Source organism: Melospiza georgiana, chromosome 6, assembly GCF_028018845.1.
Source record: "Melospiza georgiana isolate bMelGeo1 chromosome 6, bMelGeo1.pri, whole genome shotgun sequence".
Classification (NCBI taxonomy): Eukaryota; Metazoa; Chordata; class Aves; order Passeriformes; family Passerellidae; genus Melospiza; species Melospiza georgiana.
In genome coordinates, this window is record NC_080435.1 from 25,967,027 (window position 1) to 25,991,475 (window position 24,449).

Consider the following 24,449-nt stretch of genomic DNA (forward strand, 5'->3'; position numbering starts at 1 on the left):
TAACAGATGTCATCCCTGTTGGGTTTTCTGTCACTTTGTTATAAACTGTGTGTTTTTGCAGCTTGTGTGCTTCGGGCTGGGGCTGCTTTGTCCTGGTTCATACCCAAAGACCAGAACCTCCTTCTGTGCCAGTTCCTTTCAGCCCAGCTTTCCTTTAGCAGCGTTGCTTATCCATGAAAGTATGTATGTCTTTAAAATACGTATAAAAGCTAATTTGGACTTCATTTCAGCTGGGAAAAACTGTGTGCATGAATTTTCTTGCTCACTGAGATGTGCTGTCCCTGCTGGGCGCAGCCATGGGTACAGACCTTGCTTGTTCCTTCAGGAGATGTGGTTGCTGCTCTGCTGCCCTGCATCTCATCTGATGCCAGGTGTGGTGGAGCCCTGTGCCTGCCTGTGTTGGGGGCCACCAGGGCAGTGCAGGGAGTTGGGTTCTGCTCCTTCTGCTGCACTGGGAGCCACGATTCTGCTCTGGAGGGAGAAGCTGCTCCATCCACTGGGCTTTTACAGGGGGAGCTGGGCAGGTTTCCCACAATGATCCCAGTACACAGGGGGAGCTGGCAGTCATCTGCCTCTTGCTCTTTGGGCTTCCAGTGTCAAACAGCTGCTCTGTCATCGTGCTCCCTTTAGGAGTTAAACAGCTTGCAGGCTGCTCACTACTATCTGTTGTTTATGCTGCTCTAGATGGGAATACCAGCAGCTTCCTGTGACTGCTCAGGGTTGTTTTTCCTTTTTTTTTCTCCCCACTTGCTCATTAAGAGGAGCTTCAATCCTGACCTGCTGTGTGGATGTTGATCCTGTATTGCAAAGGATGTGTCTGAGCTGGGCTTTAATCAGTGTCAGTTTGATAACATTTCAGTGATGATGATGTATAAAGCTGTTTTATGTGGCTGAATTGTGACTGATGTCTGCACTAGTTTGCAAGAAACTCACTTGGCAGGTATGGATTTCCATGGTATGTGGTGTTTGCATTATGAGCATGTGTCCTTTGAACTGGATTTCTTAATTAGGATGTAATGTCACCGTGCTTGCATTCCCAGTGAATCTTGGAAGTTCCTTTTTGTTGCTGCTGCTTTTGTGCTTTGATGAGTAGAGGCAGTGAGCAGCAGACTGTCACCCCTCACAGAAAGTCTAAATATTTAATCTGAGCCTTGAAGTTTCCTTGTCACAACTCATGCCCAGTTTTGTCCTTGCTGGTGACTTGTGTGTTGGAGCTTCCTGATTATCCTGGGTCACCTTTCCAGGGAGCAGGTTAGAGCAGAGGAACTTCTGAAACCTGTCCTACTTTTGGAAATGCTTCTGACCAAGGCTGAGAGCTGAGTAGATGCCTGAAGTATTACATGGTAGTTATTTGAATGTGTTCCTCAGTACTGACAGCAGGAGCCATCAGATCTTTGTTCTACCTGATGAGCTGGTGGCCAGAAGACATCTTGGCTCTCTGCCTCAAAATTGCAGGGCACTGTAATCATCATTTTTAGTAAGACTCCAGATTTTTGCAGCCTACAGGTATTCTCAGCAATTACAGAGTGACTGGCTGGCTGGAAATGCATTGATGTTGGTTTTGATTAGCTTTCCTTCTTTGCTGAAAGATTTCCAGAGAGCATTTTCTACCCCCTCCTGGCCTGCAGTGCCTTGAAAAATGCAGGTCCTGCATCTCACAGAAGTGCACCTTGAAAAATGCAGGTCCTGCATCTCACAGAAGTGCATGCCCACCTCTGTCCAGCACCTGATGGCTGAATCTCCCTTGATCTGCTCAGCAACCTTTGTGCATTCTATTTGGTCATGGCACAGAGCTGAATATGCTTTAAGTGTTATTAAAAATAATCTGTGCAACATCTATCACAAATTAGTGTATGATCCATCCTTTCATGAGCTCCTTTAGTAGTGCTGTAAACACATTAATTACTGTGTTTTGCAGTGGCTGAGGTGGCTCTACCACATTGACTTTTCTCTTGTCAAACCCACTGGGTCTCTAAAATTCCCTTGGATTTCAGTAGCCTGCAACTTTCATAAATTAGTGATGATTCTGGCTTCAAGTTGATGTTAGTAAATCTGAAGTGTTCTAGCTGTCTGTGCTGAAAGCTTTGAAAATTAAAGTCTGCTTCCTGATTTCCTATTATTCCCTGTGATGATTCTCTGGAGTATTTGCTTTCTGCAGAAGGGTATGAAATCATTCTTTACACCTGGAGAATTACTAATTACTAATTAGCTAATCAGAATGCCAGCCACCTTGGCCAGTACACCAGTGTTGTGTGATCTGCTGAGGGTATTTGAATTTGATTCTTTATTTCATGTGCTCCCAGTGCCATTTCACCTTCACCAGTGTTTCAGATGTGGTTCCTTGTTTTCATGGAAGGTTTAAAATAGTGTTTGGGGCCAGGTACTCTTGCAGGGATTGTTTTTGTTTTTTTCTCGTACACAAGGTCAGAATGTTCTTCAAAACATGCTTTGTTTATTGCCTGCCTTGTGAATCCATGCAAAAAAAAAAAAAAAAAAAAAAAAAAGCCCAAAAAACAAACCACAGCTGAAACATTATTTTTTGCTGCAGGAAAATGTGGGTTTGCAGAAGTGTTTAAATATTAATCAGGATGACTGGTTAGTTACTTCAGAGTTTATACAGCATTTTCTCATTGGAAAAAGAAACTCTTTTTAACAAAAGCACTATCAGCAGTGGTCAAGGAGAAAAAATTGGCTGTGTTCCAGCAAATTGTTTTTTAGAGTAGTGTTATTGTTGAGGGCCTAGGATGGAGGGAACATGTTCATAGTGTGACATGCTTGGAACTAAACAAGAAGTTTCACAAGCTGTAGCTTTGGGCACTTGGGATTGTTTCCATTGATGTGCCTGGTTCTGAGCTGGGTGCCAGCCTGGCACCCTCAGTGGCACTGCTGGGGTTCCCATGTGCTGGGAGTGCTGCTTTGATGGGAAGCAGTTCCTTCTGTTGGTTCTGTCCCTCTGTGCCATCTCTTGTTTGTGAGCCTTCAGCGTGGGGCTGCAGAGCCAAGGGGAGGAGCTGATCCTGCTCTGAACGGGCTTTTGATGGAAGTGTGTGTGGACCTGCATCTTCCTGTTGAACTTTCATTGTAAGAAAGAAGGGGAGAAGGCAGAGAGTGTGAGACAATTTAAGGAAGTAGCTTTAAATTGGCCTTTCAGCTGCACTTCTCATAAAACCAGTTGCTTTTGCACATCTGCTGAGTACAAAAGCTCAATTCAAATATTGGCCTCTATGCAGAGAATTAGAACTGGGTGCTGGGTGCCTCTTTGGCACCTGCCTTGGTGTGTACCTGAGAGGGTCAGGTGTCTCTAAAGCTCTTGGATGGTTTGAACGGGAAGAGAGGGTTTGTGGAAAGAAAGGAAAGCTTGCAAGGGAACCTGTGGTGCTGTGGCAAAGGCTGCAGTGGGAGCAGGCCCAGCAGAAGAGGGGATGGCCCGGTGGCAGCTGTGGTGTCCCGGCCATCGCTGCTCCTGGCTCTGTGTGCACAGCCCGGCTCGGTGTGTGCACAGCCCGGCTCGGTGTGTGCACAGCCCGGCTCGGTGTGCACAGCCCGGCTGGCTCTGTACGGCCCGGCTCGGTGTGTGCACAGCCCGGCTCGGTGTGTGCACAGCCCGGCTCGGTGTGTGCACAGCCCGGCTCGGTGTGTGCACAGCCCGGCTCGGTGTGTGCACAGCCCGGCTCGGTGTGTGCACGGCCCGGCTCGGTGTGTGCACAGCCCGGCTCGGTGTGTGCACAGCCCGGCTCGGTGTGCGCACAGCCCGGCTCGGTGTGTGCACAGCCCGGCTCGGTGTGCGCACAGCCCGGCTCGGTGTGTGCACAGCCCGGCTCGGTGTGTGCACAGCCCGGCTCGGTGTGTGCACAGCCCGGCTCGGTGTGCGCACAGCCCGGCTCGGTGTGTGCACAGCCCGGCTGGCTCTGTACGGCCCGGTGGCAGCTCTGGTGTCCCGGCCATCGCTGCTCCCGGTTCGGTGTGCATGCTGTTGCCATGGGCAGCCAGGCTCGCCGTACCTGCCTGCAGAGCTCAATCTAATGAACACAGTTTGTTTCAGCTGGGGATACAAAGTGGCTTTATTCTCCCATGGTTGTGTGCCTGGTGTTGCACCCCAGCTGGCAACCACGGCCCCTGGGTTCAGAGCCAGCCTTCCTTCCCCCAGTCTCCTTAATAATACTTTTTCTGTTCTGACACAGGTTGTAGGTTTCTCCCTGTTTCTCCTGATTAATGTGTGCAGATCCTACAACCTTCTCTGTGTAATACCCTCACTTATTGACTGTGCTTTGCTAACCTGACTTTGCAGGTAATACACAGTGAAATGCTTATCAGGATTTTTTTTTTTTTTTAATGCAAAAGTTGAGTATTTCCTGTAATTTTAAATAAAATGTTTTTTCCTCTTCCTGACTCTGTATGGACACCTGATCATAGGAGTCTTCCCATCAAAGTGCATTTAATTATAGAAGCTGCAACAGGAAAAAGACCCAACCCTGTGGTGGAGACTGTATTATACTTTGTATTAAACCTATTTGCTTGGGTAAAACTGAACATGAAGGCAAAACTTGGATGCAACCAACACTTTTAAGAAGCTTGTTCTCTTCTTCCCCTGTAATAAAAACTTTTGGGTCTAAATTTAGCTAGGAGAATCTATATTTGCCAGGAGAGCTATTTCATTTTCCATGACTTAAAGGACAGTTTATTTGAGAAGTAACTTTGTTTTAAAGAGATCTCAGTTGCTTTGGGACTCACTTCCATGTAGGATAAGTTTTATTGAATGTAATGCAAGTCTGTTAAGGGTGGGGTGAGGTAGAGATATAATGTTTCTACAATATGTAGCTTAAAATTGTAAAGAAACATAGTAGACTTCCCATTGCTAGAAGGGTTTATCTGTCTGTAATTCAGTTTTTTCCCAGATGTTGTGCAATCATCAGCTGCTCACTTGTGGCTGCTTTATAGTTTTTGTAACCAGGTCGTTGAGAATTATCCGACTGTGTTGCCACAAGTGTCACTTAGAGCTGTGATTGAACAGCAGAGATTGGAGATTAGCTGTCTCTGCTGACAGTCACTGGGTGGTTTGAGCTAGGAGAGAATTCTGAAGGGAGTTGAACATAACATCAGACCTCACTTAAGGAAGGGTAGTTGTTATATCTGTTTTTATTAAGTTTTTGTGACTTCTCTGCACAAGTCAGTGAAACTGGACCACATTGAGTGTCTCTAAGGATTGCTGTTAATTCCATTTTGTAGTGAGGACTCAGATGTAAATGTTAATTCTGTTTTCTTCTTGGTCAGACATTCAAAGTGTAAAACTGTTGATCTCTGTTCTGTACTTGGGATCCTCCTTTGAATTAACTTTATACATTTGAAAGAAAATCATGATATGTTTGTCTTGTGTTTTATAACCAGTGACTTTTCTGTTTGGACACAGTGAATTTAATTGTTGCAAAATTGAATTTGCCTGCCAGCATTTACAGAACTATATTTTTTTATAACAAAAGACTCTTTTTAGTGCAGGTATCAGCAAAACATGTAAAATATTATTGTCATGCAATTTCTGCTTCAGCGTATCCTGTTTTTCTGTAATCTGCATTTAAAAAATCAAAACCTAACAATGCTAAATTCTGCATGTCTGACTTTTCTTTCCTGTGTGGCATTACTTAAAGGTAAACACTGCTCTCTTAATGTAGGTTGTGAGTGCTGCATGTGTGCTTTTCAGAGCAGTAGTGTGAGGAAGCTGGCAGTGGAATGGCAGGACGGCCTCATCCTTATGACAGTAACTCCAGTGATCCAGAGAATTGGGATCGGAAATTGCATAATAGACCTCGTAAACTTTGTAAACACTCAAGGTAGGTGCTGTGTCCCATCTATTGCATCTCAAAATCTGCACTCAAAGTCCATCCTAAAGGCTACTGTATCTGGTTGTGGCAAGTCCTGTCATAAACGTTGTAATTCTTCTTCAAAAAATGCTTCTTAATTATTTTCAAAGGTGTTTTCTGGCCTGATTTGTCAGCTTCCCCAATCTGTGCTTAGATTTGTTTTGCCATGGGTTGCATTTTAGTCCTTAAAAAAAAAAACCAACAAAAAAAGCAAACCTAAATGCCTTGTGTGCATAGCAAAACACCAGCTGAGTGATTAAATATATGAATTTTTTGGGGGTGCTTGCTAGGAGTTACATCCCTAAAAATATGTGCAACTAGTCCATGGTGAGAGCTAATAGTTGCTTGCATGCCAGTATCACTTTCTGTAGCACTTTCTTTGTTAAGCTGTGTGTCATATCTTGCTTTTGCCTGCATCCCTCACAGTAAGAATGTTTTTTTTAAATGCTTCTTGATTTGACAAAATGATGAAATTAATTAGTGTTTTTCCAGTGTACAGTGTTCAAAAATGAACTAAGCAAAGCAGTTAGTCACCTTGCAAATATATGAGAAGAAACATATTGCTGGAAAGATATTTAAGCATCCAAATAAGTGTGTATCTTTCAAGTACTTTGCCCTTTTAGAAGTGCTAAATATAACTGAAACATCTCTGTAAACGAGCTAAAATTGTTGGTTATTCAAGCTTTCCTACTGGCAAGATGATAGGGAAAGAGCTAAGGAGCATATTCAATACCATTCCACATTTTACTTGTATGGATGCAGATAAAGTGGACTCAAGTGTTGTCCAAAGAATTCTCTAGGCAGTTAATACTGTGGGTTATTTTCCTGCCATTAATTCTTCGATGATTGTGAGAAATTCAAGAGGGCAGGACAAAAGAATGCAGCAGTAATTAAAAGGCTCACAGGGAGACCCATGTAATTAGAGGCCTGTGCTGTGAATAATGGAGTGGTTAAGGCAGACCCGAGGAGGGTGGCTGGTGCTGCAGGTCAGGGAAGGTTTGAGGGGTGTAGCTTTGTCCAGCTGGTGTTTTTATTCAGGGAAGGTTTGAGGAGTGTAGCTTTATGCAGCTGATGTTTTTATTCAGGGTGGGTTTGAGGGGTGTAGCTTTGTCCAGCTGATGTTTTTATTCAGGTGCTGTGTCTGGGGGTGGCTGATGCAGCTGTGTTTTTAGGATTCCAGTGGGCACAGCCTCAGCAGTGAGCAGTGTGTGTGGGATGGGCTTTGTGTGGAGTGAGGGCTGGGCAGTGCCCCCATGGTTCCTGCTGAGCCCAGGCCACGTGGTGACCAGGGATTGGAACAGAACCTAAAACTGTTCTGGGACAGACGAGCCTGAGGGGCTGTTGGGAACTGAAAGGGGCAGCGAGGTCTGAGGGGTCTGACAGCTGCAAACCCCCGGGTGCTCTGTTTGACCCAGTTCAGCAGGGAGCCAAGGACATGGCTGTGTTTGTCACCTGCCAAGGACATGGCACTGCCACCGCAGGGAGAGCAGGGATCACAAGTCTCCAGCAACATGTGGGCAGTGGAGTTACTGCAAGTCTGGTGTCAGCAGTTCAGAATTACCTCTAATCAACAACTTCCCTGAAGGTCCAGAAGCTACTGAGTGTCTTGTGAGACAGGGAGAACCCAAAGGTTAAAGAATGACTTCTTGATCAGTCACAGAAATTAGGGTGATGAGCTGTAGTCAGCAGGCAAGTTTGAAATAAAGTGTGGGAGCTGCAGCTGGGTAAATCCAAGCCAGAGGAACAGGACACATGTCTGACCATGTGTGGTCTGGGGTGGATTATCTATGTTGGAGAAATGTTTCAATAAAAAGCTCTGCAGCTTTCTGCAAAGATTATTTGATGCAGATAGGAGTTAACTCTGTGGCCTGTGCTTTGCAGAAATGCTACTGTTGATCTTTTCATGCAATCTCAATTCAAGGGTCGCACATCAAAAGGTAGGAAGTCTATGCTTCAAAGTAATTGCAGCTATTGCACATATTTCTGGCAAAACACAATTTGTTTCCAATGGTGAACAGCATTTTGATGGAAGCTGTATGCTAGGGATATAGTACTCAAGCTAATATCTGATCATTTAAATATTTTTCCCCAAATAAAGTGGTTTTGGAAGTCTTTGAGAATGAGAATCTAAATAATAGTTTGACATTGTAATGGAATAAGGGATAAAAAAGGATAAATATTTTGTTACCTTATTCCTTTGAGATACTGGATTACTTCAGAGAATCTAATTATTGGAAAATGGTGTACTTAATTTCAAAGCCTGAACAAAATAATTGGGTTTTGTGTGGCTGAATATGGACGTATTACTGTAGTTTCTGACTCGAGACTTTTTCATCCAGACAAGTGAAAGTCTATGTAAAAAATTCAGTGTGAGGGCAAAAATGCATCTGGAAGCATAAGTTGTAATAGTATAACTACAACTGTATGTTAAAAGGTTTGAGTGCTCCAGTCTTGTTTGTCTTACTCAAAATATACTTTGTTATCATCAAGAAAGAGAATATTTCTGGTTTGGAAAACATAATGGTGAAATAAGAGCTTTGTAGTAAATAATCTCAACAAAGGAGTAATATAGGAGATTCTTAGCTTGTCACTTCTTGGTGCTTTGGAGTGTTTAATCCTTCAGCCTTAACATTCTTAAAATAGCTTAGATAATTTTCTTGACTCATAGAAAACATAATCTAGGGCTGTGAGCAGCCCTGTGTGTGGGGCTTGTGTGGCAGCAAGGAAAGCCACGGGTCTGTTTGGGGCCAAGGATGAGGGGCAGAACTGTCCAAAGGGGAATGGACTGAATCCTTGTACAGGTCAGCATTGTCTCCTGTTCTTTCTAGTTTAGAGAGTGTCCAGTGTTTTGTACTGTTGTTTTCTCTCCTCCTGCTTCTTACTTGTTCTGAGATGGGCAATGGAATGGAAAATTCAGAAGGGAGAGATGTGGAAAATTAGGACAAAAAATATAGTGCATATGATCCCTGGTATAAATCTGCAGAGCCTGTCAGGATGAATTTATATGTTGTTAGAGATGACTAAATAATCATACAAACAGTCTTGTTTGTCTAAGCTATTACAGAAAATTCTTGCAGATGCTTTTTAGTTAAGTACCTGAATAAGATGGAAGAAAATGTGCAGGAGCCATACATTGAATTGATAGTAGTGAAGGTTTAAATAAATGGTCTCTGAATTCATATTTTCATTATTAGATGTTGCTTTTCTGTATGTTTTATTCTAATTTTCATCAGTTATTAGTTTCACACATGTGATTTCTCTGTAGTGTTGGAGTTTTTGTTGTTGGAAGACTTTACTTCTAATTCTCTTGCACTGAGTGCTTTTTCTAGAGTTGCAGTGCAAAACCTTTGGCTTAAATTTGCCTCTCCAAGACTTGTCCTGGATTTTTCTAAGTCTGCTTCTGTTTTAGTCTCTTTTGACAGTTTCTTATTTGTTCATTCTGTTTAGACATTATTAGATCCAAAGTCTTGCCTGCACTACTGCATTTATGAACAAAATGTGATTCTGCTTTGATTCTGTTGCCATGACTCTTGGATCTTCAGTTGCTTTTTAAATCTTGTAAATAGATGAGAAGTTGTTGTGCAGATGCTAAATGCTGGGATTTTTTGCCCCAGTATTGTTTATGCCTGCTGGGAGGATGCATTCATGGATTGTGAATGGAAGTACCATGTGTCTCAGCATTTTGTAAAGTACATGAAGCATCACCAGAAGAGTTCCTTTCTCATCTGTGGAAGAATATCAGAATGTATAATCTGTTTTCCACTGTGGGACAGGTTTTATTTCTCTTGCTGTGATTTCTGCAGTTGAACATTTTGCAGCATGGGGTAGGCCTGCACAAGGCAGGGCATGAAAATAATGAGGCCTGATTTACCAGGGGCTGGGGTCATACTGTGCATCCCCTGCTTTCAGTCTCTGCAAACATGCCTAATTGCAGCCTGGCACTGGCAGAGCAAAATCTCCTCATCCAGCCTTTGTAGGCACCAGCATGGAAAACCCTCAGGAGAAACTGAGATGGGCTGGGAAGAGCTGGTCTTGGAATGCAGAAAAATGGGCTGCACTCAGTGAGAGCTTTCCAAAACACCACTGTGTTCATCTTCTGCAAGGTACCCAGTGTATAGTGAGTGATCTTAGTGTTGTGAGGACTGGGCTTTTGATTTCCTTTTGACATCCTTCATGTCTGCATGACAGCTTATTGACACTGCTGAGAAGGGAAACTTGGTGACTTCCAGGGCTAAAGCACACACTAAATCCTCCTGAGCTTCTTCAGCACCCAAACTGCCTTTCCCAAATGTTGTCAGATATTATTTGTGGTGGACTTTGGCACATTTAATTGGGACACAAAGCACTTTAGAAGTGATTATGCTCAGAACTAGAATTTTTTTATGGACAACACTTCATTGTTTGTACCTCTGAGACCAGAAACTGTAATGGCTACATAGTTTGTGTTTGGTTCCAGTTCTTTTGAATTTGAACTTCTAAAGCTGTTTTTTAACAAATGGAGGCCCTTTCCAGTTCTAAGGAGGATAATATTGCTCTGAGTTTCTTCGTTTGATTTTTATTTAACTTCCATGTTGACAATGCAGCAGAAATTGGTATAAGATTCTTTTATGGAAGTCTTGTGTTTGGGAGCATGGCAGAAGTCATAAGGTGTGAATGTGTTCCCTCCTAAAGGTTAAGTCCTTGCTGCTTTAAGAAATCCCTTTGGCAACTGAACACTCTGCTCATGAGATCCTTTCCTGAAATGGAACTGCATTACTAAGAAGTACATTACTCATGGCTGAGAGAACCCACTGAAGACCAGAATTATGTGAATATTAAAGAATTTTGAGGGTGGAAAGTGTTGACAGAGTTTCTGCTTCGAGCGCAGGGAAGATCCCGTGGCAGCCCCCAAATTAAGCAGTGAGAATTCTTTCTTGGGGCTTCCTTCCATGGAGCCCCAAGTCAGTGTGGCTTCTGGGCTGGGTGTCTGTGAGATTTGCATGGGTGTGTGTCCTGTCCTGAGGGGTGGTGTTGTGGGATTTGGGAGCCAGTCCATCCATGGCATGTTTTTTCTGCCTGATGTAGGAGTAAAGAAGAAAACACATCCTAATTCTGCTGTGGAGAAGAGACCCCATTTAGGGAACCAGGGTATTTTCTCTTGCTGCTGGGGGACTTTTGTATCAGAGGCAAAAAGTGCCTGAGAGAGGTTTTTCCAGCATGCTTTTCATGCAGCTTATTATAGCCATGTCTTCCTTGGCTTATATTGAAGGGAAGGAAGGCCTTACAAGGTTGATGGTTATTCTTCCCCTGGGGCATGGGGAGGATGCTTGTGTGAACCATCACAAGACCCTAAAATCAGGAGAAAATTCACTGGTTCGGGTAATTGAAATTGCATGAGCAGAAATCTTCCTTCCATGTGTAAAGAGCTGACCCTTCAGCCTGGAGTGCCAGTGTTCTCCTGCCTTTCTAATCACAAGTCTCTTGTTTTTCCTACTGACTTCCCTCTTTATTACAGTACTCATTTGCTGAACAATCCTCCTCATTTCTTCAGCTTGCATCATGTTTTAATTTCCACCCTGTGACATCTTGATTGTTATTTATTGTAGGACTTAGTTTTAAGCTATTCCTCCAGTGTATTTTGACTCCTTAAAACAGCCTGCAGACATTTTAAAAAGAATCATTTAAAGAAAGCTGTCTCATCCTGCCAAAAAATCTTTAGAAAATTTTACAGACTCATGTATTAATTTTCTGTGTTGCTTTTTGTGCTTGGTGGGCCCACCTTGATGACCTCTTGGTGTGAAAATGCACAATGGTTTCTGATGGGTAAATGTACTGATTAATATAATTATATACTAATTGTGAAAATGCCGATCACTTGTTTTTAAAATTTTAAAAGTTTAATAGTAATAAAATGGTTATAAAAATAGTAATACAATTAGAGTAATAATAATTTGGACAATTTGAATTAGGACAATATGAGACAATAGAGACAAAGAGTTACGGAAGGCCAGTACCTTTTTCTGGGTAGCACAAAAAAGGCCCCACGTTAACAGAGGATTAACCCTTAACAGCAGCATCCTGTTGCATATTCATACACCTCGTCCATGATGCATTAATTCCACTCAAACACAGGATTCTGTCTGGGCAGTGTCAGCTTCTTCCTCCAAATCTTAACAGCGCCTTCGAGGTGGGAAGTTCGTTTGTTCTGATAATGTAGCAATAAATTCTCTTTCTCTGAAAGATTCAGGTGTCCTGTGGCTGCTATCTCACTGCAAGTCTTTAAAAAAAGTATCTATCCTACATAGCAGTTTCTATTTTAACATTTTGTTATAACCTAAAACTATATTTACCACACTACTTAAGAGAATTAATACAGCATCACTTTCTAACACAACAGGTATAATATTAATTTTAATATTTGCAAAAATGCAATCATAAAATACATGCATTTTTCACACTAATGATCTTTAAGTTATTACAAAGGAGAGTAATTTTTCCCTAGCTGGGAAAGGGGTGCTTGTAGTTAAAAAATGGAGCTCGTGCTGTCGGGTTCTCAAAATGCTCTTGCTGTACCCGCCTATGACCTTGGTGTCAGGTGGATTCATTGCCAGTGTTAATGCGGGCAGACGGTGCGGGAGCGGTCGGAGCGTGGCTTTGCTTGGGGCCGATCCCGGGGCAGCGGCGCTGGCCGGGGGCCGGGGCCAGGACCGGCACGGCTGCTGTGGCCGGCACGGCTGCGGCCCCGGCGCTGCCTCCCTCCGTGCCGGTGCGGCCCAATGGCTGCGGGCCCCGGAGCCGCGGGGTCACACGTCAGCCGATCGCGCAGCACGCACGGCTGAGTCAGGCTCCGCCACAATCCCGCTCCGCAGCCAGCGCGCCCGGCTCGGTGCGCTCCGTGCGCTGGCAGCTGCGGGCGCGCATCCTGGAGCGGCTGTGATGCAGGGAAAAGTAAGGCTCGCTGACGATGAAGAAATATGATGGAAATATCAAATATGCTGAACTTAATAAGTAATGCCAAAGGATGCTGATCTGGATTTCAAAGCTGCCTTTTTGGAAGGAACGGAATTCCTTTGTGCTCTGATTCCTAAATTGTTCCCGTGCTTCTGTGTTTCCTCCCTGATAGACACGAGAGGAAGGTGCGTATTTGTTAACAGGAATAACGCGTGGGCATTATTCAGGAGAAGAATGAGGAAAAGGCGAAGTACTGTCCTTTGTGTGCACAGGTCAATTGAAATGTCTGCCGACAAAGAACAGGCTTGAGGGGGAGGAAGAGGGGCATAAGCGCTGTCGTTGTGTAAGTCCTGGCAGGATGAGCAGAAGGGATTTCTTCTAAAGCCTCGGAGCATGGCAGCTGTAACTTAGTGCACAGATAAAGCTCTATAGCCTGATTCTACAAGTGTTGATTATGGGAATCGCCCTAGAAAAGGATGGATCTAAGTTTATATTTTAAGGTGAGTTAATATAAGTTTTAGAATAGATGGGGGGCGGGGAGAAATGGTAAAAGTGTTGGTTAATTTTCCACTGCTGTGGTTCTTTTCATTTGTTTAAGGTTTTAGGGTGGGTTTGGGAGTAATAAATATATTGGTTAAGCACCATAATTCTGTGTAGACACGAGCTGGTTGTATAAAAGAAGTCTATTTATTGGCAGTATTCAGTAGGATGCACATGGAGCTTTTATGTTGGAATACAAGCTAATTGTTTTGGCAGTAGGATTAATTCGGTCTAATGACTTCTTCTAATAATTAGTAATATATTCAAAGCAATCTGTTGTTATGTATAAAGACAAACTGAAGCTCTCCTTCCACAGATGACTCCAAAGCATCATTAAATTGAAGAGCATTTACATTTTTTAAAAACAGCTCTTCCCTTAACTACAAAAATAGGAAGCATTACCAGTATGACAAGTTGCCATTTTCATGATACTTTTTTTTCCCTCCTTCACATCATATTAAATAGATTTGCTTAAATAAAACCTTGAGCTTATTTGGTTTTCTTCATGAGGCAACTGCTTTTAAAGAAAATGCCTCATTCCCTTACAAAGACAGAGCTTCCTTGATCCCTGTCTGAGGGGGAAAATAATTTCTGTGGCTGCCTTAAAGTTCTTGAATGGGTGTAGTGCACATGTTCCAATGTTCCTTTGAAACCAGGGAAAAATGAGTATTGAATTTGTGAATATTGCCAAAAGACATGAATATTCATGAGGTTGTTTAGTTGTTTTGGTTTGGGTTTGTTTATTGGGAGGGAGTGGAGGGGGTTGTTTCTTTTTTCCCTGTAGAAAAGTAATTGATAAAACAAGATGTTCTTCCCTTTCATAAACTTTTGAATACTAGGTGGCCTTACATATGTGGGGCTTTTTCCAGCTTTAGTGAATGAAGGGATGAGGGTTTGAAATGGTGTTTTCTTTGTTCTTTTTCCTCTCTTACACTTTTAATTTAAATGCAATGTGTCCTTTAGCACACAGGAGAAAATTCTGCTTATGGGTTGGGGCTGTGCCTTACGGCTTCCACAGCCCAGAGTGCAGCTGGTGGTCATCAGCTGAGGAATCCCTTGAAAGCTGACTTTGCAAACACTTCTTTTCAGGGTGAGATGGCCCTTCAGGTAGCTTCAGATCTCCTTCTTGGAGGCTTGAAGTCAGGCTCTGTGCAGGCTCCCCTGGGTGCTGTGGCTGGGATTTGGGGTGAATACAGCCTGGCAGCCGTGGCTCCCTGGCACTTGGAACCTGCAGTGTTCCACTGCTGTTGGAGGAGTCCTGGTGTGTGTCTGGTGTGTGTGGTGCTTCTGTGGAGCACAGGAGTTCCTGTCTGCCTCTTCTTCAAAGGGGGCAGCTCTGCTTTGGTCCATCCCATGTCCCCTGGTGTAGATGGGAAGGAAGCTGCAACAGCACGGCTGTGGAACTCCCAGTAAATGCCAATTTGTCATGCCTTCCTCACTGGGGCCAGGTTTGTCCTTAGTCCCTCACATTGCTGGTGTGCAGTGAGGGCTTTGTGTGCTCCCTGCAGAAACAACCTCTGACCCACTGGCTTTGTTAGAGGGGGAGAAGAGGAGAGGAGGTGACCAAGTCCTTCTATCAAGTAAATCAAAATTACTTGTAGTTCTGATGTCTTCCTGTTTCTTTGAGCACTTGCAACTTCTTCTAAAGCCTCTTTACAGGAAAATAAAAGTCACAGGTCTTCTTTCATATGTACTGGCCACAAGTGAGTTCCTTTTTCAGAGTAACAGTAGAGCAGCTCAGGGACAGAGCTTTTCTGGTCAGGTAACACAGGGTAAAGCCAGTGATATGCCTGTCTGTTTTGACAGGCTAAGCTCCTCTTCTGCATTTTCTCTTTGTTCAGATTGAAGCTCATGTTAGTTTTCTTGTTCATGGTAGAGCAAAGTTGTATTTAAGGGTAGCATTGATCCGAGTGCTCATGCTGTTGAACACATGGAACTTCGTTTGTTGGCTGCATATCCAACAGATCAAAGAACTGGTTTTTGTGACCTGTGACTCAACAGTGATGAGATTTAAGACTGACATTTTAGATGGCTGTTACTAAGATGAATAAAGATTCACAGGATCACGGAATAATGAGGTTGGAAGAGACCTCTAAGATCATTGAGTCCAACCTGTGCCCTAACACCTCAGCTAGAGACATGGCACCAAGTGCCATGTCCAGGCTTTTTTTAAACACATCCAGAGATGGTGATTCTACCACCTCCCTGGGAAGAGCATGCCAGTATTTTATTATTCTTTTGGTGAAAATTTTTTTCCTAATATCCAACCTATCCCTTCCCTGCTGTAGCTTGAGCCTGTGTCCTCTGGTTCTGTCAGACCAACCCCACCTGTCTGCACTTCAGGAAAGTGTAGAGAGCAATAAGGTCACCTCCGAGCCTCCTCCTCTCCAGGCTAAACAGCCCCAGCTCCCTCAGGGGTTCTTTACAAGGTTTGTGTTCCCAGCCCCTCTCTGTCCTCATTTCCTCCTCTGGATGTGCTCGAGCATCTCAACATCCTTCCCAAACTGAGACACAGAGCTGGACACAGCACTCAAGGTGCAGCCTCAGCAGTGCTGAGCACAGGGGCAGAATGAGCTCCCTGCTCCTGCTGGCCACACCATTCCTGATCCAGGCCAGGATGCCATTGGCCTTCTTGGCCATCAGGGCACTGTGCTGGCTCGTGTTCAACCAGTTGTGCACGAGCACCCCCAGGGCCCTTTGTGCCTGAACACTGTCCTGCCACACTGTCCCCAGCTTGTAATGTTGTCGGGGATTTTTGTGGCCAAAATGTGGAACTCAGCACTTGGACTGATTAAACTTCGTGCTGTTGAACTCTGCCCATCCATCCAACCAATCTAAGTCTCTCTGCAGAGCCCTCCTTCATTCCAATAGATCAACACAAGCTCCCAGCTTAGTGTCCTCTGCAAATTTACTCATGAAGGACTCGATGCCCTCATCCATGTCATCAATAAAAATATTGAACAGAGCTGGCCCCAGCCCAGAGCCCTGAGGGACACCCCTGGTGCCTGGCCCCAGCTGGGTGCAGCACCATCCCCATCACTCTCTGAGCCCAGCACAGAGTGCTCCTGTCCCAGCCATGGCTGCAGCTTCTCCAGGAGGGAGCTGTGGGAGACAGTGCCAAAGGCCTTGCTGGAGCCCAGATAGACACATCCACAGCCTTTCCTGCACCCACCAGGCTGACTGTTCCAGAAGCAGTTGATTTATTCAAGGATGGTGTCCTCCTCCAGCTGGCAGCCTCTGCCTCTCTCCAGTGTGCTGTGCTGAGCTGAATTGATGGCCCAGGCTCCCCAGGGATGGCTGTGGCTGGCAGCAGGAGCAGATAGATAATTTCTGACTCTGCCCCTCTCCTCCAGGCTTGCTGGCTGCTGGCAGCAAAGCAGAAGCAGCCCCAGTTGCCATTCAGGGAGGTAGAGCTGAGCCACGGCCCTTCCTTGGGGCAGGCTCGGGAGGAAGCTGAGTCAGTGTCGCTTCCTGTAGCACCTGTTCTTATCAGCTCCTGGAAGAGATTATTAACTGGGCTTTGCCCTGCTTCACTGGCAGCTCTGAGTCACTGCTGGGAGCCTAATGGGGCTTTAGATGGTTTTCTGGATTAAGAATCACATTTTAATTGCCTTCTCTGTTAAAGGGGAATTTGTGTTTGCTCTGCCAAAATGTGTGATAAGCCTGCATCCCATTACAGTGGTTGTTTCATTTTCTAGCACGTTTCCCTTATTTAAAGCAAACAGAGCTCTTTAGTTGCTGAGAAACAGTGAGTCATGCATTTTGATACTATAAAATGTGACACCTGCAAAACTGTTTTCTCACAGCATGGTTGGAAATGTTATCAGGTCTAGGATCAAAGCTGTGCCTCAACAGAGGCCTGGTCACATGAGGCTTTATTGGGATTTGCAGAGATGTTTTGTCACCAGGCTGCTATGTAGGTGTTTGAGTATTCCACACATACACACCCGCTTTTGTGGCACCCCTGATTATACCATAGCATACAAATATAAAGATGCACAGATGAGATACAGAGCTTCTTAAAAAAAAAAAAAAAATCACAATTTTTTGGAAGTTTAGCTGAAGTAGTAATGAATATTGTCATGTTTAAACTGAGGCTAGACTTTGGCCTTGAATTCAAGACTGTAATCCATGTTTCTAATAATTTATGGGCATATTTTGTATCTATTAAAGTGGTTACATTAGGTATGTGTACCTGTCTCAAAGGAAAGGTGCAAAGGTTTTCCTAAATTGTTGATATTGATACTGTTTTTGGCTTTTTTTGGAGGTTTGCCGATCTGATTCTTGCAAACTTTTGCACATTTCACTTTCAAAATAAAGAATTTGCCTTTCTCTAATAGAGAGGTAAAACAAGTAAGGAGATGTATTAGCCATGCTGAAATATTATAAATTTTAATATCTTCAGAACTGCACTGGAAGTCCTCAGGAAATTTTCTTTTAATGGAAGTGCTTGGATCATTATTCTTGGACTGTAAATGTGAGTGTTTTCAGCCAGAAGCAAGGCTTGCAGTTCTTTTCCCTTATTCAATAGACCTTTGGCTGACTCCACATCCCAAAGATGCATTTCTTACTGCAGCATATTTTAAGCTTGGCAGAAAACAGGATTGCAGTAGATTCCCTCTGCACCAACCTTGTGCTTTGTCAACAGGAGATCCTGCCCTCGTTCCAGCAGGGCAGGGAGAAGCTCGTGTGCCATAGTGAGAGGTGCATTTCTGACTGCTTGCCTTGTGCTAAACACTCATCTGTCACAGCCTTTTTGTTCTCAGTTCAGCTCCTCTTATCAATCTCTGAAACCTGAAACTGCAACATCTCATGCTAGTAGGAAGCCTTGATTATTTTTTTATCATTACTTCTAAGCAAGCTAAAAAGAAGACGCTGCTCAGTGTGCTTTTCCAGTGAATGCTTTTCTGTTGGTTGTGCTTGTCTCAGGCAGGCCATCATTCTCAGCTCTCTGTGTTCTCCTGCAGCATCCCTGCAGTCGTGATTTCAGGTCTCTTGGCAGGAGTTATGGGATCTGCAGGCTGCAAGCAAGTGGGGCATTGAGGTTCCTCTGGGAAATCATGACTCTGCTTTGTCTGGCAGACCTTGTAGCTGTGCAGGTGTCTGTCTGGGTTATCCACTACCTGAGGCTTTGGGAATTTCTTCAGTTAAACCCATAAATAAAGAGTGTTGTCATGCCCACACTTGAAAGGTAAACAGCAAAGATCTGCTCTGGGAATTCTGGTGGGATGCAAGGACACAGACATGTCTGTGCTGTCCACACATAAATTTGTCTCTTTTAAAGAGTATAAATAGAAAACAAAAGGATTTTTAGTAAATTCAACAATAGCTGTTGCACGTTGATTTTTAATTTTTAGATGGTTTTTGTCCTCCATTTGATTGTTGCTGAATAGGGGATGGGTTCAGATGAGTAGGAAAATTCCTTGGGAATTTTCCCAAGTTGTGGGATCTCAGAACTTGATTAGTTTTGTTAGTTGGTTTAATAATTGTAAAATGAATTGATATCTTAAATTGAGTAATGTAACTTAATCACAGTCTAAAACATATTAAACTATTATATTAAATTTGCTGGTTTGGAACAAATATGCTACTTTTTACTGACAGGCTGGCAGGTTGTGTCAGTTCATGTCTAGGTTGTATGGCTTACTATTGTTCTTTTTAAGAATAAGTGAAAATTTAAAACAATGTGCAGTAGCAAACTCTTGTCTGGTGTGTCTTGATGTGTCCCCCTCATTTAAGACTGACTACCTTTGCAAAGGGCAGGTTGCAGGAGAAGTGTGAATTCAGCCTGTGGCCTGAGCAGGTTTTGCCAAAATAGGTTGCATTGGGAAAAAAAAAAAAAAGATCCCTAACTTTTAATTTTATTCTTTGATGAGAACATTTAATTTAACAGTAAGAATCAAAATAAAATGCTCATTTGTATTTGACCTACCCATTCTGAAAGAGATTTGTGTGAATGTATCTTCACAGGCAGGCTCAGCTGAGCAGGTGCTGTCTCTGTAAATCACACAGCAGCAAACAGGTAATTCCTGCTGCCCATTCAATGTTCCAAGCAATTGTAAATACAAACATGAGTGCAACAAAGAAAATGGAGCTGGATTATCTTGGAAACATCTCCATGGAGTGTGAATGCCTTGAAAATCTAGATGTGTAATGTCTCTGCAACTTTGAAATGCTGAAGTTGTGCCTTATTTCTGCTTTCAGCACCTCATCCCGTGTAGCTAAAGGACTCGACTGCAGCAAGATGAGCCTGCACGGGGCCAGTGGGGGACACGAGAGATCCAGGGACAGGCGCAGGTCCAGTGACAGATCCCGGGACTCGTCCCACGAAAGAGCAGAGTCTCAACTCACCCCGTGCATCAGGAATGTCACTTCACCAACAAGGCAGTATCATTCTGGTGTGTGCAGCTCTCTGCTATTGCAGGACTACAGTTCTCCAAATTTGAGTACTCTTTTGTTAAAGGAATACAATAAAAAGTGTTATTTGGTGATGGCACAACATACAGATTTCTTACATGTGCCCTGAGCTGGGAATACCATTCTTTGATAGGCTGTAACTTTTTTTGCAGTCTGCTGTGTGTATTCCTACATGATGCTCTTATTTAATTCAAATCACAAGAACAATCTAATTTTTATAGATAATTGACTGAAAACATCCCCTTTTCTCTGTAGAGTCTAGGTATTTGGAAATAGAGGAAATAGGGATTTTTTCAAGTGACAAAATATGGTTTGTTTCTTTGAGCTGTAGCACCAACTGTTGATGCAATGGCTTCTGTGTCATGTTGAGTTCCTTTTTCAGTACTAGAGTAGTAAATTTTCTTTGTAAAGACTTTTGGGGAGGGTGAGGTGGGTTTGATGTCTAGGTGATGCAGACTTTGTAATCTCATAAATGGCTAGTTATTTTTGAAGGTTTCTTTAACCAGAATAGATTTAACCAAAATAATTTGTACTTAACTTCTGAAATGGGTGTGTTTTGTGCCCAGAAGGACACAAGCTACATAGGACTCCTCTAAATCTCTAATTTCATTTCCTGTTTTTTCTCCTTCCCCTCGTCTCCACCGAAGATCGCGAGAAGGATCACAGCTCATCTCGGCCCAGCAGCCCCCGGCCCCAGAAGACGTCCCCCAATGGTTCTGTTGTCAGCATGGGCACCAGCAGCAGGAACAGCAGCCAGTCCAGCTCAGATGGCAGCTGCAAGGCTGCTGGGGAAATGGTGTTTGTGTACGAGAATGGCAAAGAGGGAGCCCGGAACGTCAGAACTTCCGAGCGAGTGACGCTCATCGTGGACAACACCAGATTTGTTGTAGATCCTTCCATCTTCACTGCACAACCTAACACAATGTTGGGCAGGTTTGTATCTCTTTTGGTTTTGGTTTTTTCCTTAGCCCCCAGCTGTTATAGAGAGCTGGATATTTAAACTGTTTGGTTAGCTGTTGGACTCATATTGCTGCAGCTGATCTTGCTAATGTCAAATATTACCAGTTTACAAATGTCTTTAAGTAAAAATTGAATGCAAGTTCTCTGGTTTTGGCAGGAAAGCCAAGAGATGTCTATTACCTAGAGATGACAGCTGATAAATAAATCACCATTTCATGATGTTCCCATTTCTTTCTGTCTTCCTGGGCATTGCTTCTATGTTCAGTCTGCCTCACTCTTCCTCATTTTTCAAGCTAGGTGCTTCATAAAACAAGGTGGCATAGTAAGTGTAGACAGTCTCTTTCAAAACAGCAAGGAGGAAAATCTTGAAGGAATTTATTTTGCTTAGTGGGCCTACCCTGAAAATGTTCAAGCTCAGCCCATTTATCTTCTGAAATGTCAAATAATCAGTGTAACAGCCCTGAGCCACTCAGCAGAGAGTCTGAATACTCAAAATGATCAACACTTGAATGCAAGTCTGCAATATGTGTGTAATGCTTTCTGTAGAAACTATAGTGAGCAACATATTTAACATGTTTGCTTGGTGGGAAAAGATTCAACACTTGACTGGCTCAAATTCTGGTTGGTTTTGCCTTGTCCAAGTGCAGAGGGCACCACTTAAAATCTTGCTTCAAGAAAGAAAAGAAGGGTTTTTCTGTGTCACTTTGGATTTGGCTTTTTCATTAAAATACAGCTATTTCTCAGCACACAAGGATATAATCGTATTTAAAATACATGTATATAAATCTCTTTGCCACATTACAGGTAATAAATGTGATTACACAATTTCTGCTCTGTTTAAATCACTGCAATGTGGGATAAATAGTACCTTGGATCCCTCTTTTGTGAAAAGTTGGCTGAGTCACAGAGGAAGCAAGAAATGCTTCTCTGTCTAAACTGTCAAAAGGAATAAATGGGAGTAAGAATCAACAGAATTAAATAATTGATTTAAAGCACTTGTATATTATACAATACATGCATCCATATAAATATCCAGACAGACTGGAAGTGTATCAGCTGAAAAGAAGCAATGAAAGAGTTTCCTTTTCCATGCCCAGCCTCAGAGTAAGAAGTGCTGCCTAATGCACTGGATTTTTTGTGCATGTGTGATGCTGAGTTATTCTCCCTTTGGGGTTGGTTCAAGGAACAAGCTTATTTTATCTTTTGCTAATTGAAAAGTAGGTTAATAAAGATACAGAAATAGTGCTCTAACACGCAGGGTATTTATAAACCCACTTTCCCTCAATGCCAGTCTGCAGGACAGTAAGCAGGAGCAGCTTGGGAGGTAAAAGTAGCTATAATAAGAATGTACTGTTTGCCTTAAGCCTGTATCCTGTTAGACTGTGATTTTCTAAATATTATTTCTTGTAGAGTGGTCAGGAAAGGCACGTCAGATCATGAGGTGAAACTATAACCCAGCTGAACAGAGTGCACTGCTTTTCCCTGCAGTTTCTTCACAATTTCTTGCATTTTATTTTTCTTATTTACAAACAAGAAAACCATAGTGAGCAATTCTAACCCAGATTACTTTCATTCTTGAGCAGGATGTTTGGATCAGGCAGAGAACACAACTTTACACGGCCCAATGAAAAAGGAGAGTATGAAGTTGCTGAAGGAATTGGTTCTACTGTGTTTCGTGCTATTCTGGTGAGTTTTTAGGGGCAAATACTGTTAGGACAAGCACTGATAAGAAGTAAAACCTCTTGGTTTAACCCACCTTGCATATCTAGATGTTGTGGATGGCATAGATACTGCTCTTTATATTGTTTAGTAGAGGGGAGAAGATGATTGCTATGAAACCCCTTTTCTTAGACATGGACATGTGACAGTCAGGGAGAGAGAAAGTACTCATGGAAGAAACCAAAAGTTACAGTTCACCTTTTCCTATGCATGTAGTTCACCAAATTCAAGTATTTTCTGCCCTTCTAGAGCTGAAATTAGGTGAAACAGAATACTGGAAGTGAGCTTCTACTGGAAGTGAGGCAGCTAACAGGAGTCAAACAAACTTCAGGCTGACTTGGAAATGGCCCCTTATTTAATATCCACACAAGGAAGCAGAGCTGCTGGACTGCTTTGTCAGCAGCCTTGGAATGGGAAGAGCTCAGTGAAGTACAGATAAAAGACAGCAAAATTATCAGTATTAATAGTTGTCACTTCAACAACATTTTTAACCAGAACTCACTGCTCTGAATGCAGCTCTGAAAACTGATAAATTTGAGGACAGAAAGATTCACAAAGTTTAACATTTGTTGCTGTCCTACATTTTGGGGGCTGTCTGAGTGGAGAAGGAACATGAATGAAATGATGCAATGTTTCTCTTGGTGGATGTTGTGCATTGTGCTTTTTCTTGGTGCCTCCTGCAGGATTACTACAAGACTGGGGTGATACGCTGTCCTGATGGGATTTCTATTCCTGAGCTGAGGGAAGCATGTGACTATCTCTGTATCTCCTTTGAGTATAGTACTATCAAATGCAGAGATCTGAGTAAGTACAGAGTTTATTACAATAATTTGAGTTACACAAATTGACTTAAGAGTGTGTGTGTTAATTCTAAATCATGTCCTTTATTTGAGATAAGGAAGATGGCTGGCAGTACATGAATAAAATCCATCCCTTTTTATCTCTTATGTAATAAAGCCTTAAAACCAATGGATTTATGTTCTTTGAAAAATAATGTCTGATATCTCAGCATCTGATTCTGTGCCATGGTCACCCTGTGGAATATTAGCTCTATGATTGCATTTGCAGTGCAGATACAGTAACATTGAGTGGTACCTTTTTTGCAGAGGACAGGGAGGATCATTTTCCAGCTCCTTGCTTAGGAGAATGGGGCTGTCTCCCTGGTGGCAGTAGCACAGCTTTGCTGTGGAGGGGGCTGCTCCAGGATTCCCAGCTCGTGCTGTTCTCTCCAGCTGCCTCAGCCCTGAGCACAGCCTGTGCCTCTGCTTGCTGTGTGTGCAGTGCCAGGCCAGCCTGTGGCATTCCTGCTGGGAATGCACCCCAGGGCCTTCCCTGCAGGGCCACCCCCCTGCCCCATGCCCGAGCTCTCTGTCCTTGCAGGGATTTAGCAGCTCCTGCCCTGGGGGCTTTGAGAAGCTTTGGCTTTAAGCTGCTGCTTATGAAACGTGGGTTGTGTGCTCTGCTCTCCCAGCAACTGGCTTATATGATGTTTCTTTTGGAAAACCAAGAGCAGCCTTGCACAATTACCTATATTTAGCAGTAGTGAAATGCACAGGAGGTCTCAAAGTGCCCAAGACTATGTTAATATCTGCAGGACAGGCTGGTAAATATTCAAACAAGGTCTGAACCTACATAAGCTCATAGACTAAGTGTCCTTACACCTGTCTGCAGAAATACTACAAGATAAACAGATCTAGTCTTTCTTGTTGCTGCCTTCATTTCTTTACCAAGCTCTCAAATGTGCCTATGCTTAATATTTTCTTCTAGGTGCTCTCATGCATGAACTATCAAACGATGGTGCTCGCAAGCAATTTGAGTTTTACCTGGAAGAAATGATCCTGCCATTAATGGTAGCCAGTGCCCAGAGTGGGGAGAGGGAGTGCCACATTGTTGTGCTGACAGATGATGATGTTGTTGACTGGGATGAAGAGTATCCCCCCCAAATGGGAGAGGAGTACTCACAAAGTAAGTTTATCCCCATTGTTCCCACCAAGCCATGCCATGGTAGAGGTAGCAGTGAATGTGCTG

At 43.3% G+C, this 24,449-nt stretch overlaps 1 protein-coding gene across 9 annotated transcripts in view; it reads left to right on the top strand.

The window, feature by feature from the left end:
- Positions 1–24,449, top strand: part of BTBD10 (BTB domain containing 10) — a 28,789-nt gene that overhangs the window by 1,627 nt on the left and 2,713 nt on the right. For 3 of the 9 annotated variants that reach the window (XM_058027178.1, XM_058027173.1, XM_058027174.1), the window contains 6 exons: positions 5,667–5,825; positions 19,530–19,723; positions 20,390–20,675; positions 22,286–22,388; positions 23,105–23,225; positions 24,189–24,386. In XM_058027178.1, coding sequence (XP_057883161.1) covers positions 5,725–5,825; positions 19,530–19,723; positions 20,390–20,675; positions 22,286–22,388; positions 23,105–23,225; positions 24,189–24,386 — 1,003 coding nt within the window. In that variant the 5' untranslated portion in view covers positions 5,667–5,724. Of the gene's footprint in view, positions 1–61; positions 180–3,965; positions 5,826–12,696; positions 12,971–19,529; positions 19,724–20,389; positions 20,676–22,285; positions 22,389–23,104; positions 23,226–24,188; positions 24,387–24,449 lie in introns of those variants that run through there. The other 6 variants (XM_058027176.1, XM_058027179.1, XM_058027180.1 and 3 more) reach the window with 6 other exon arrangements.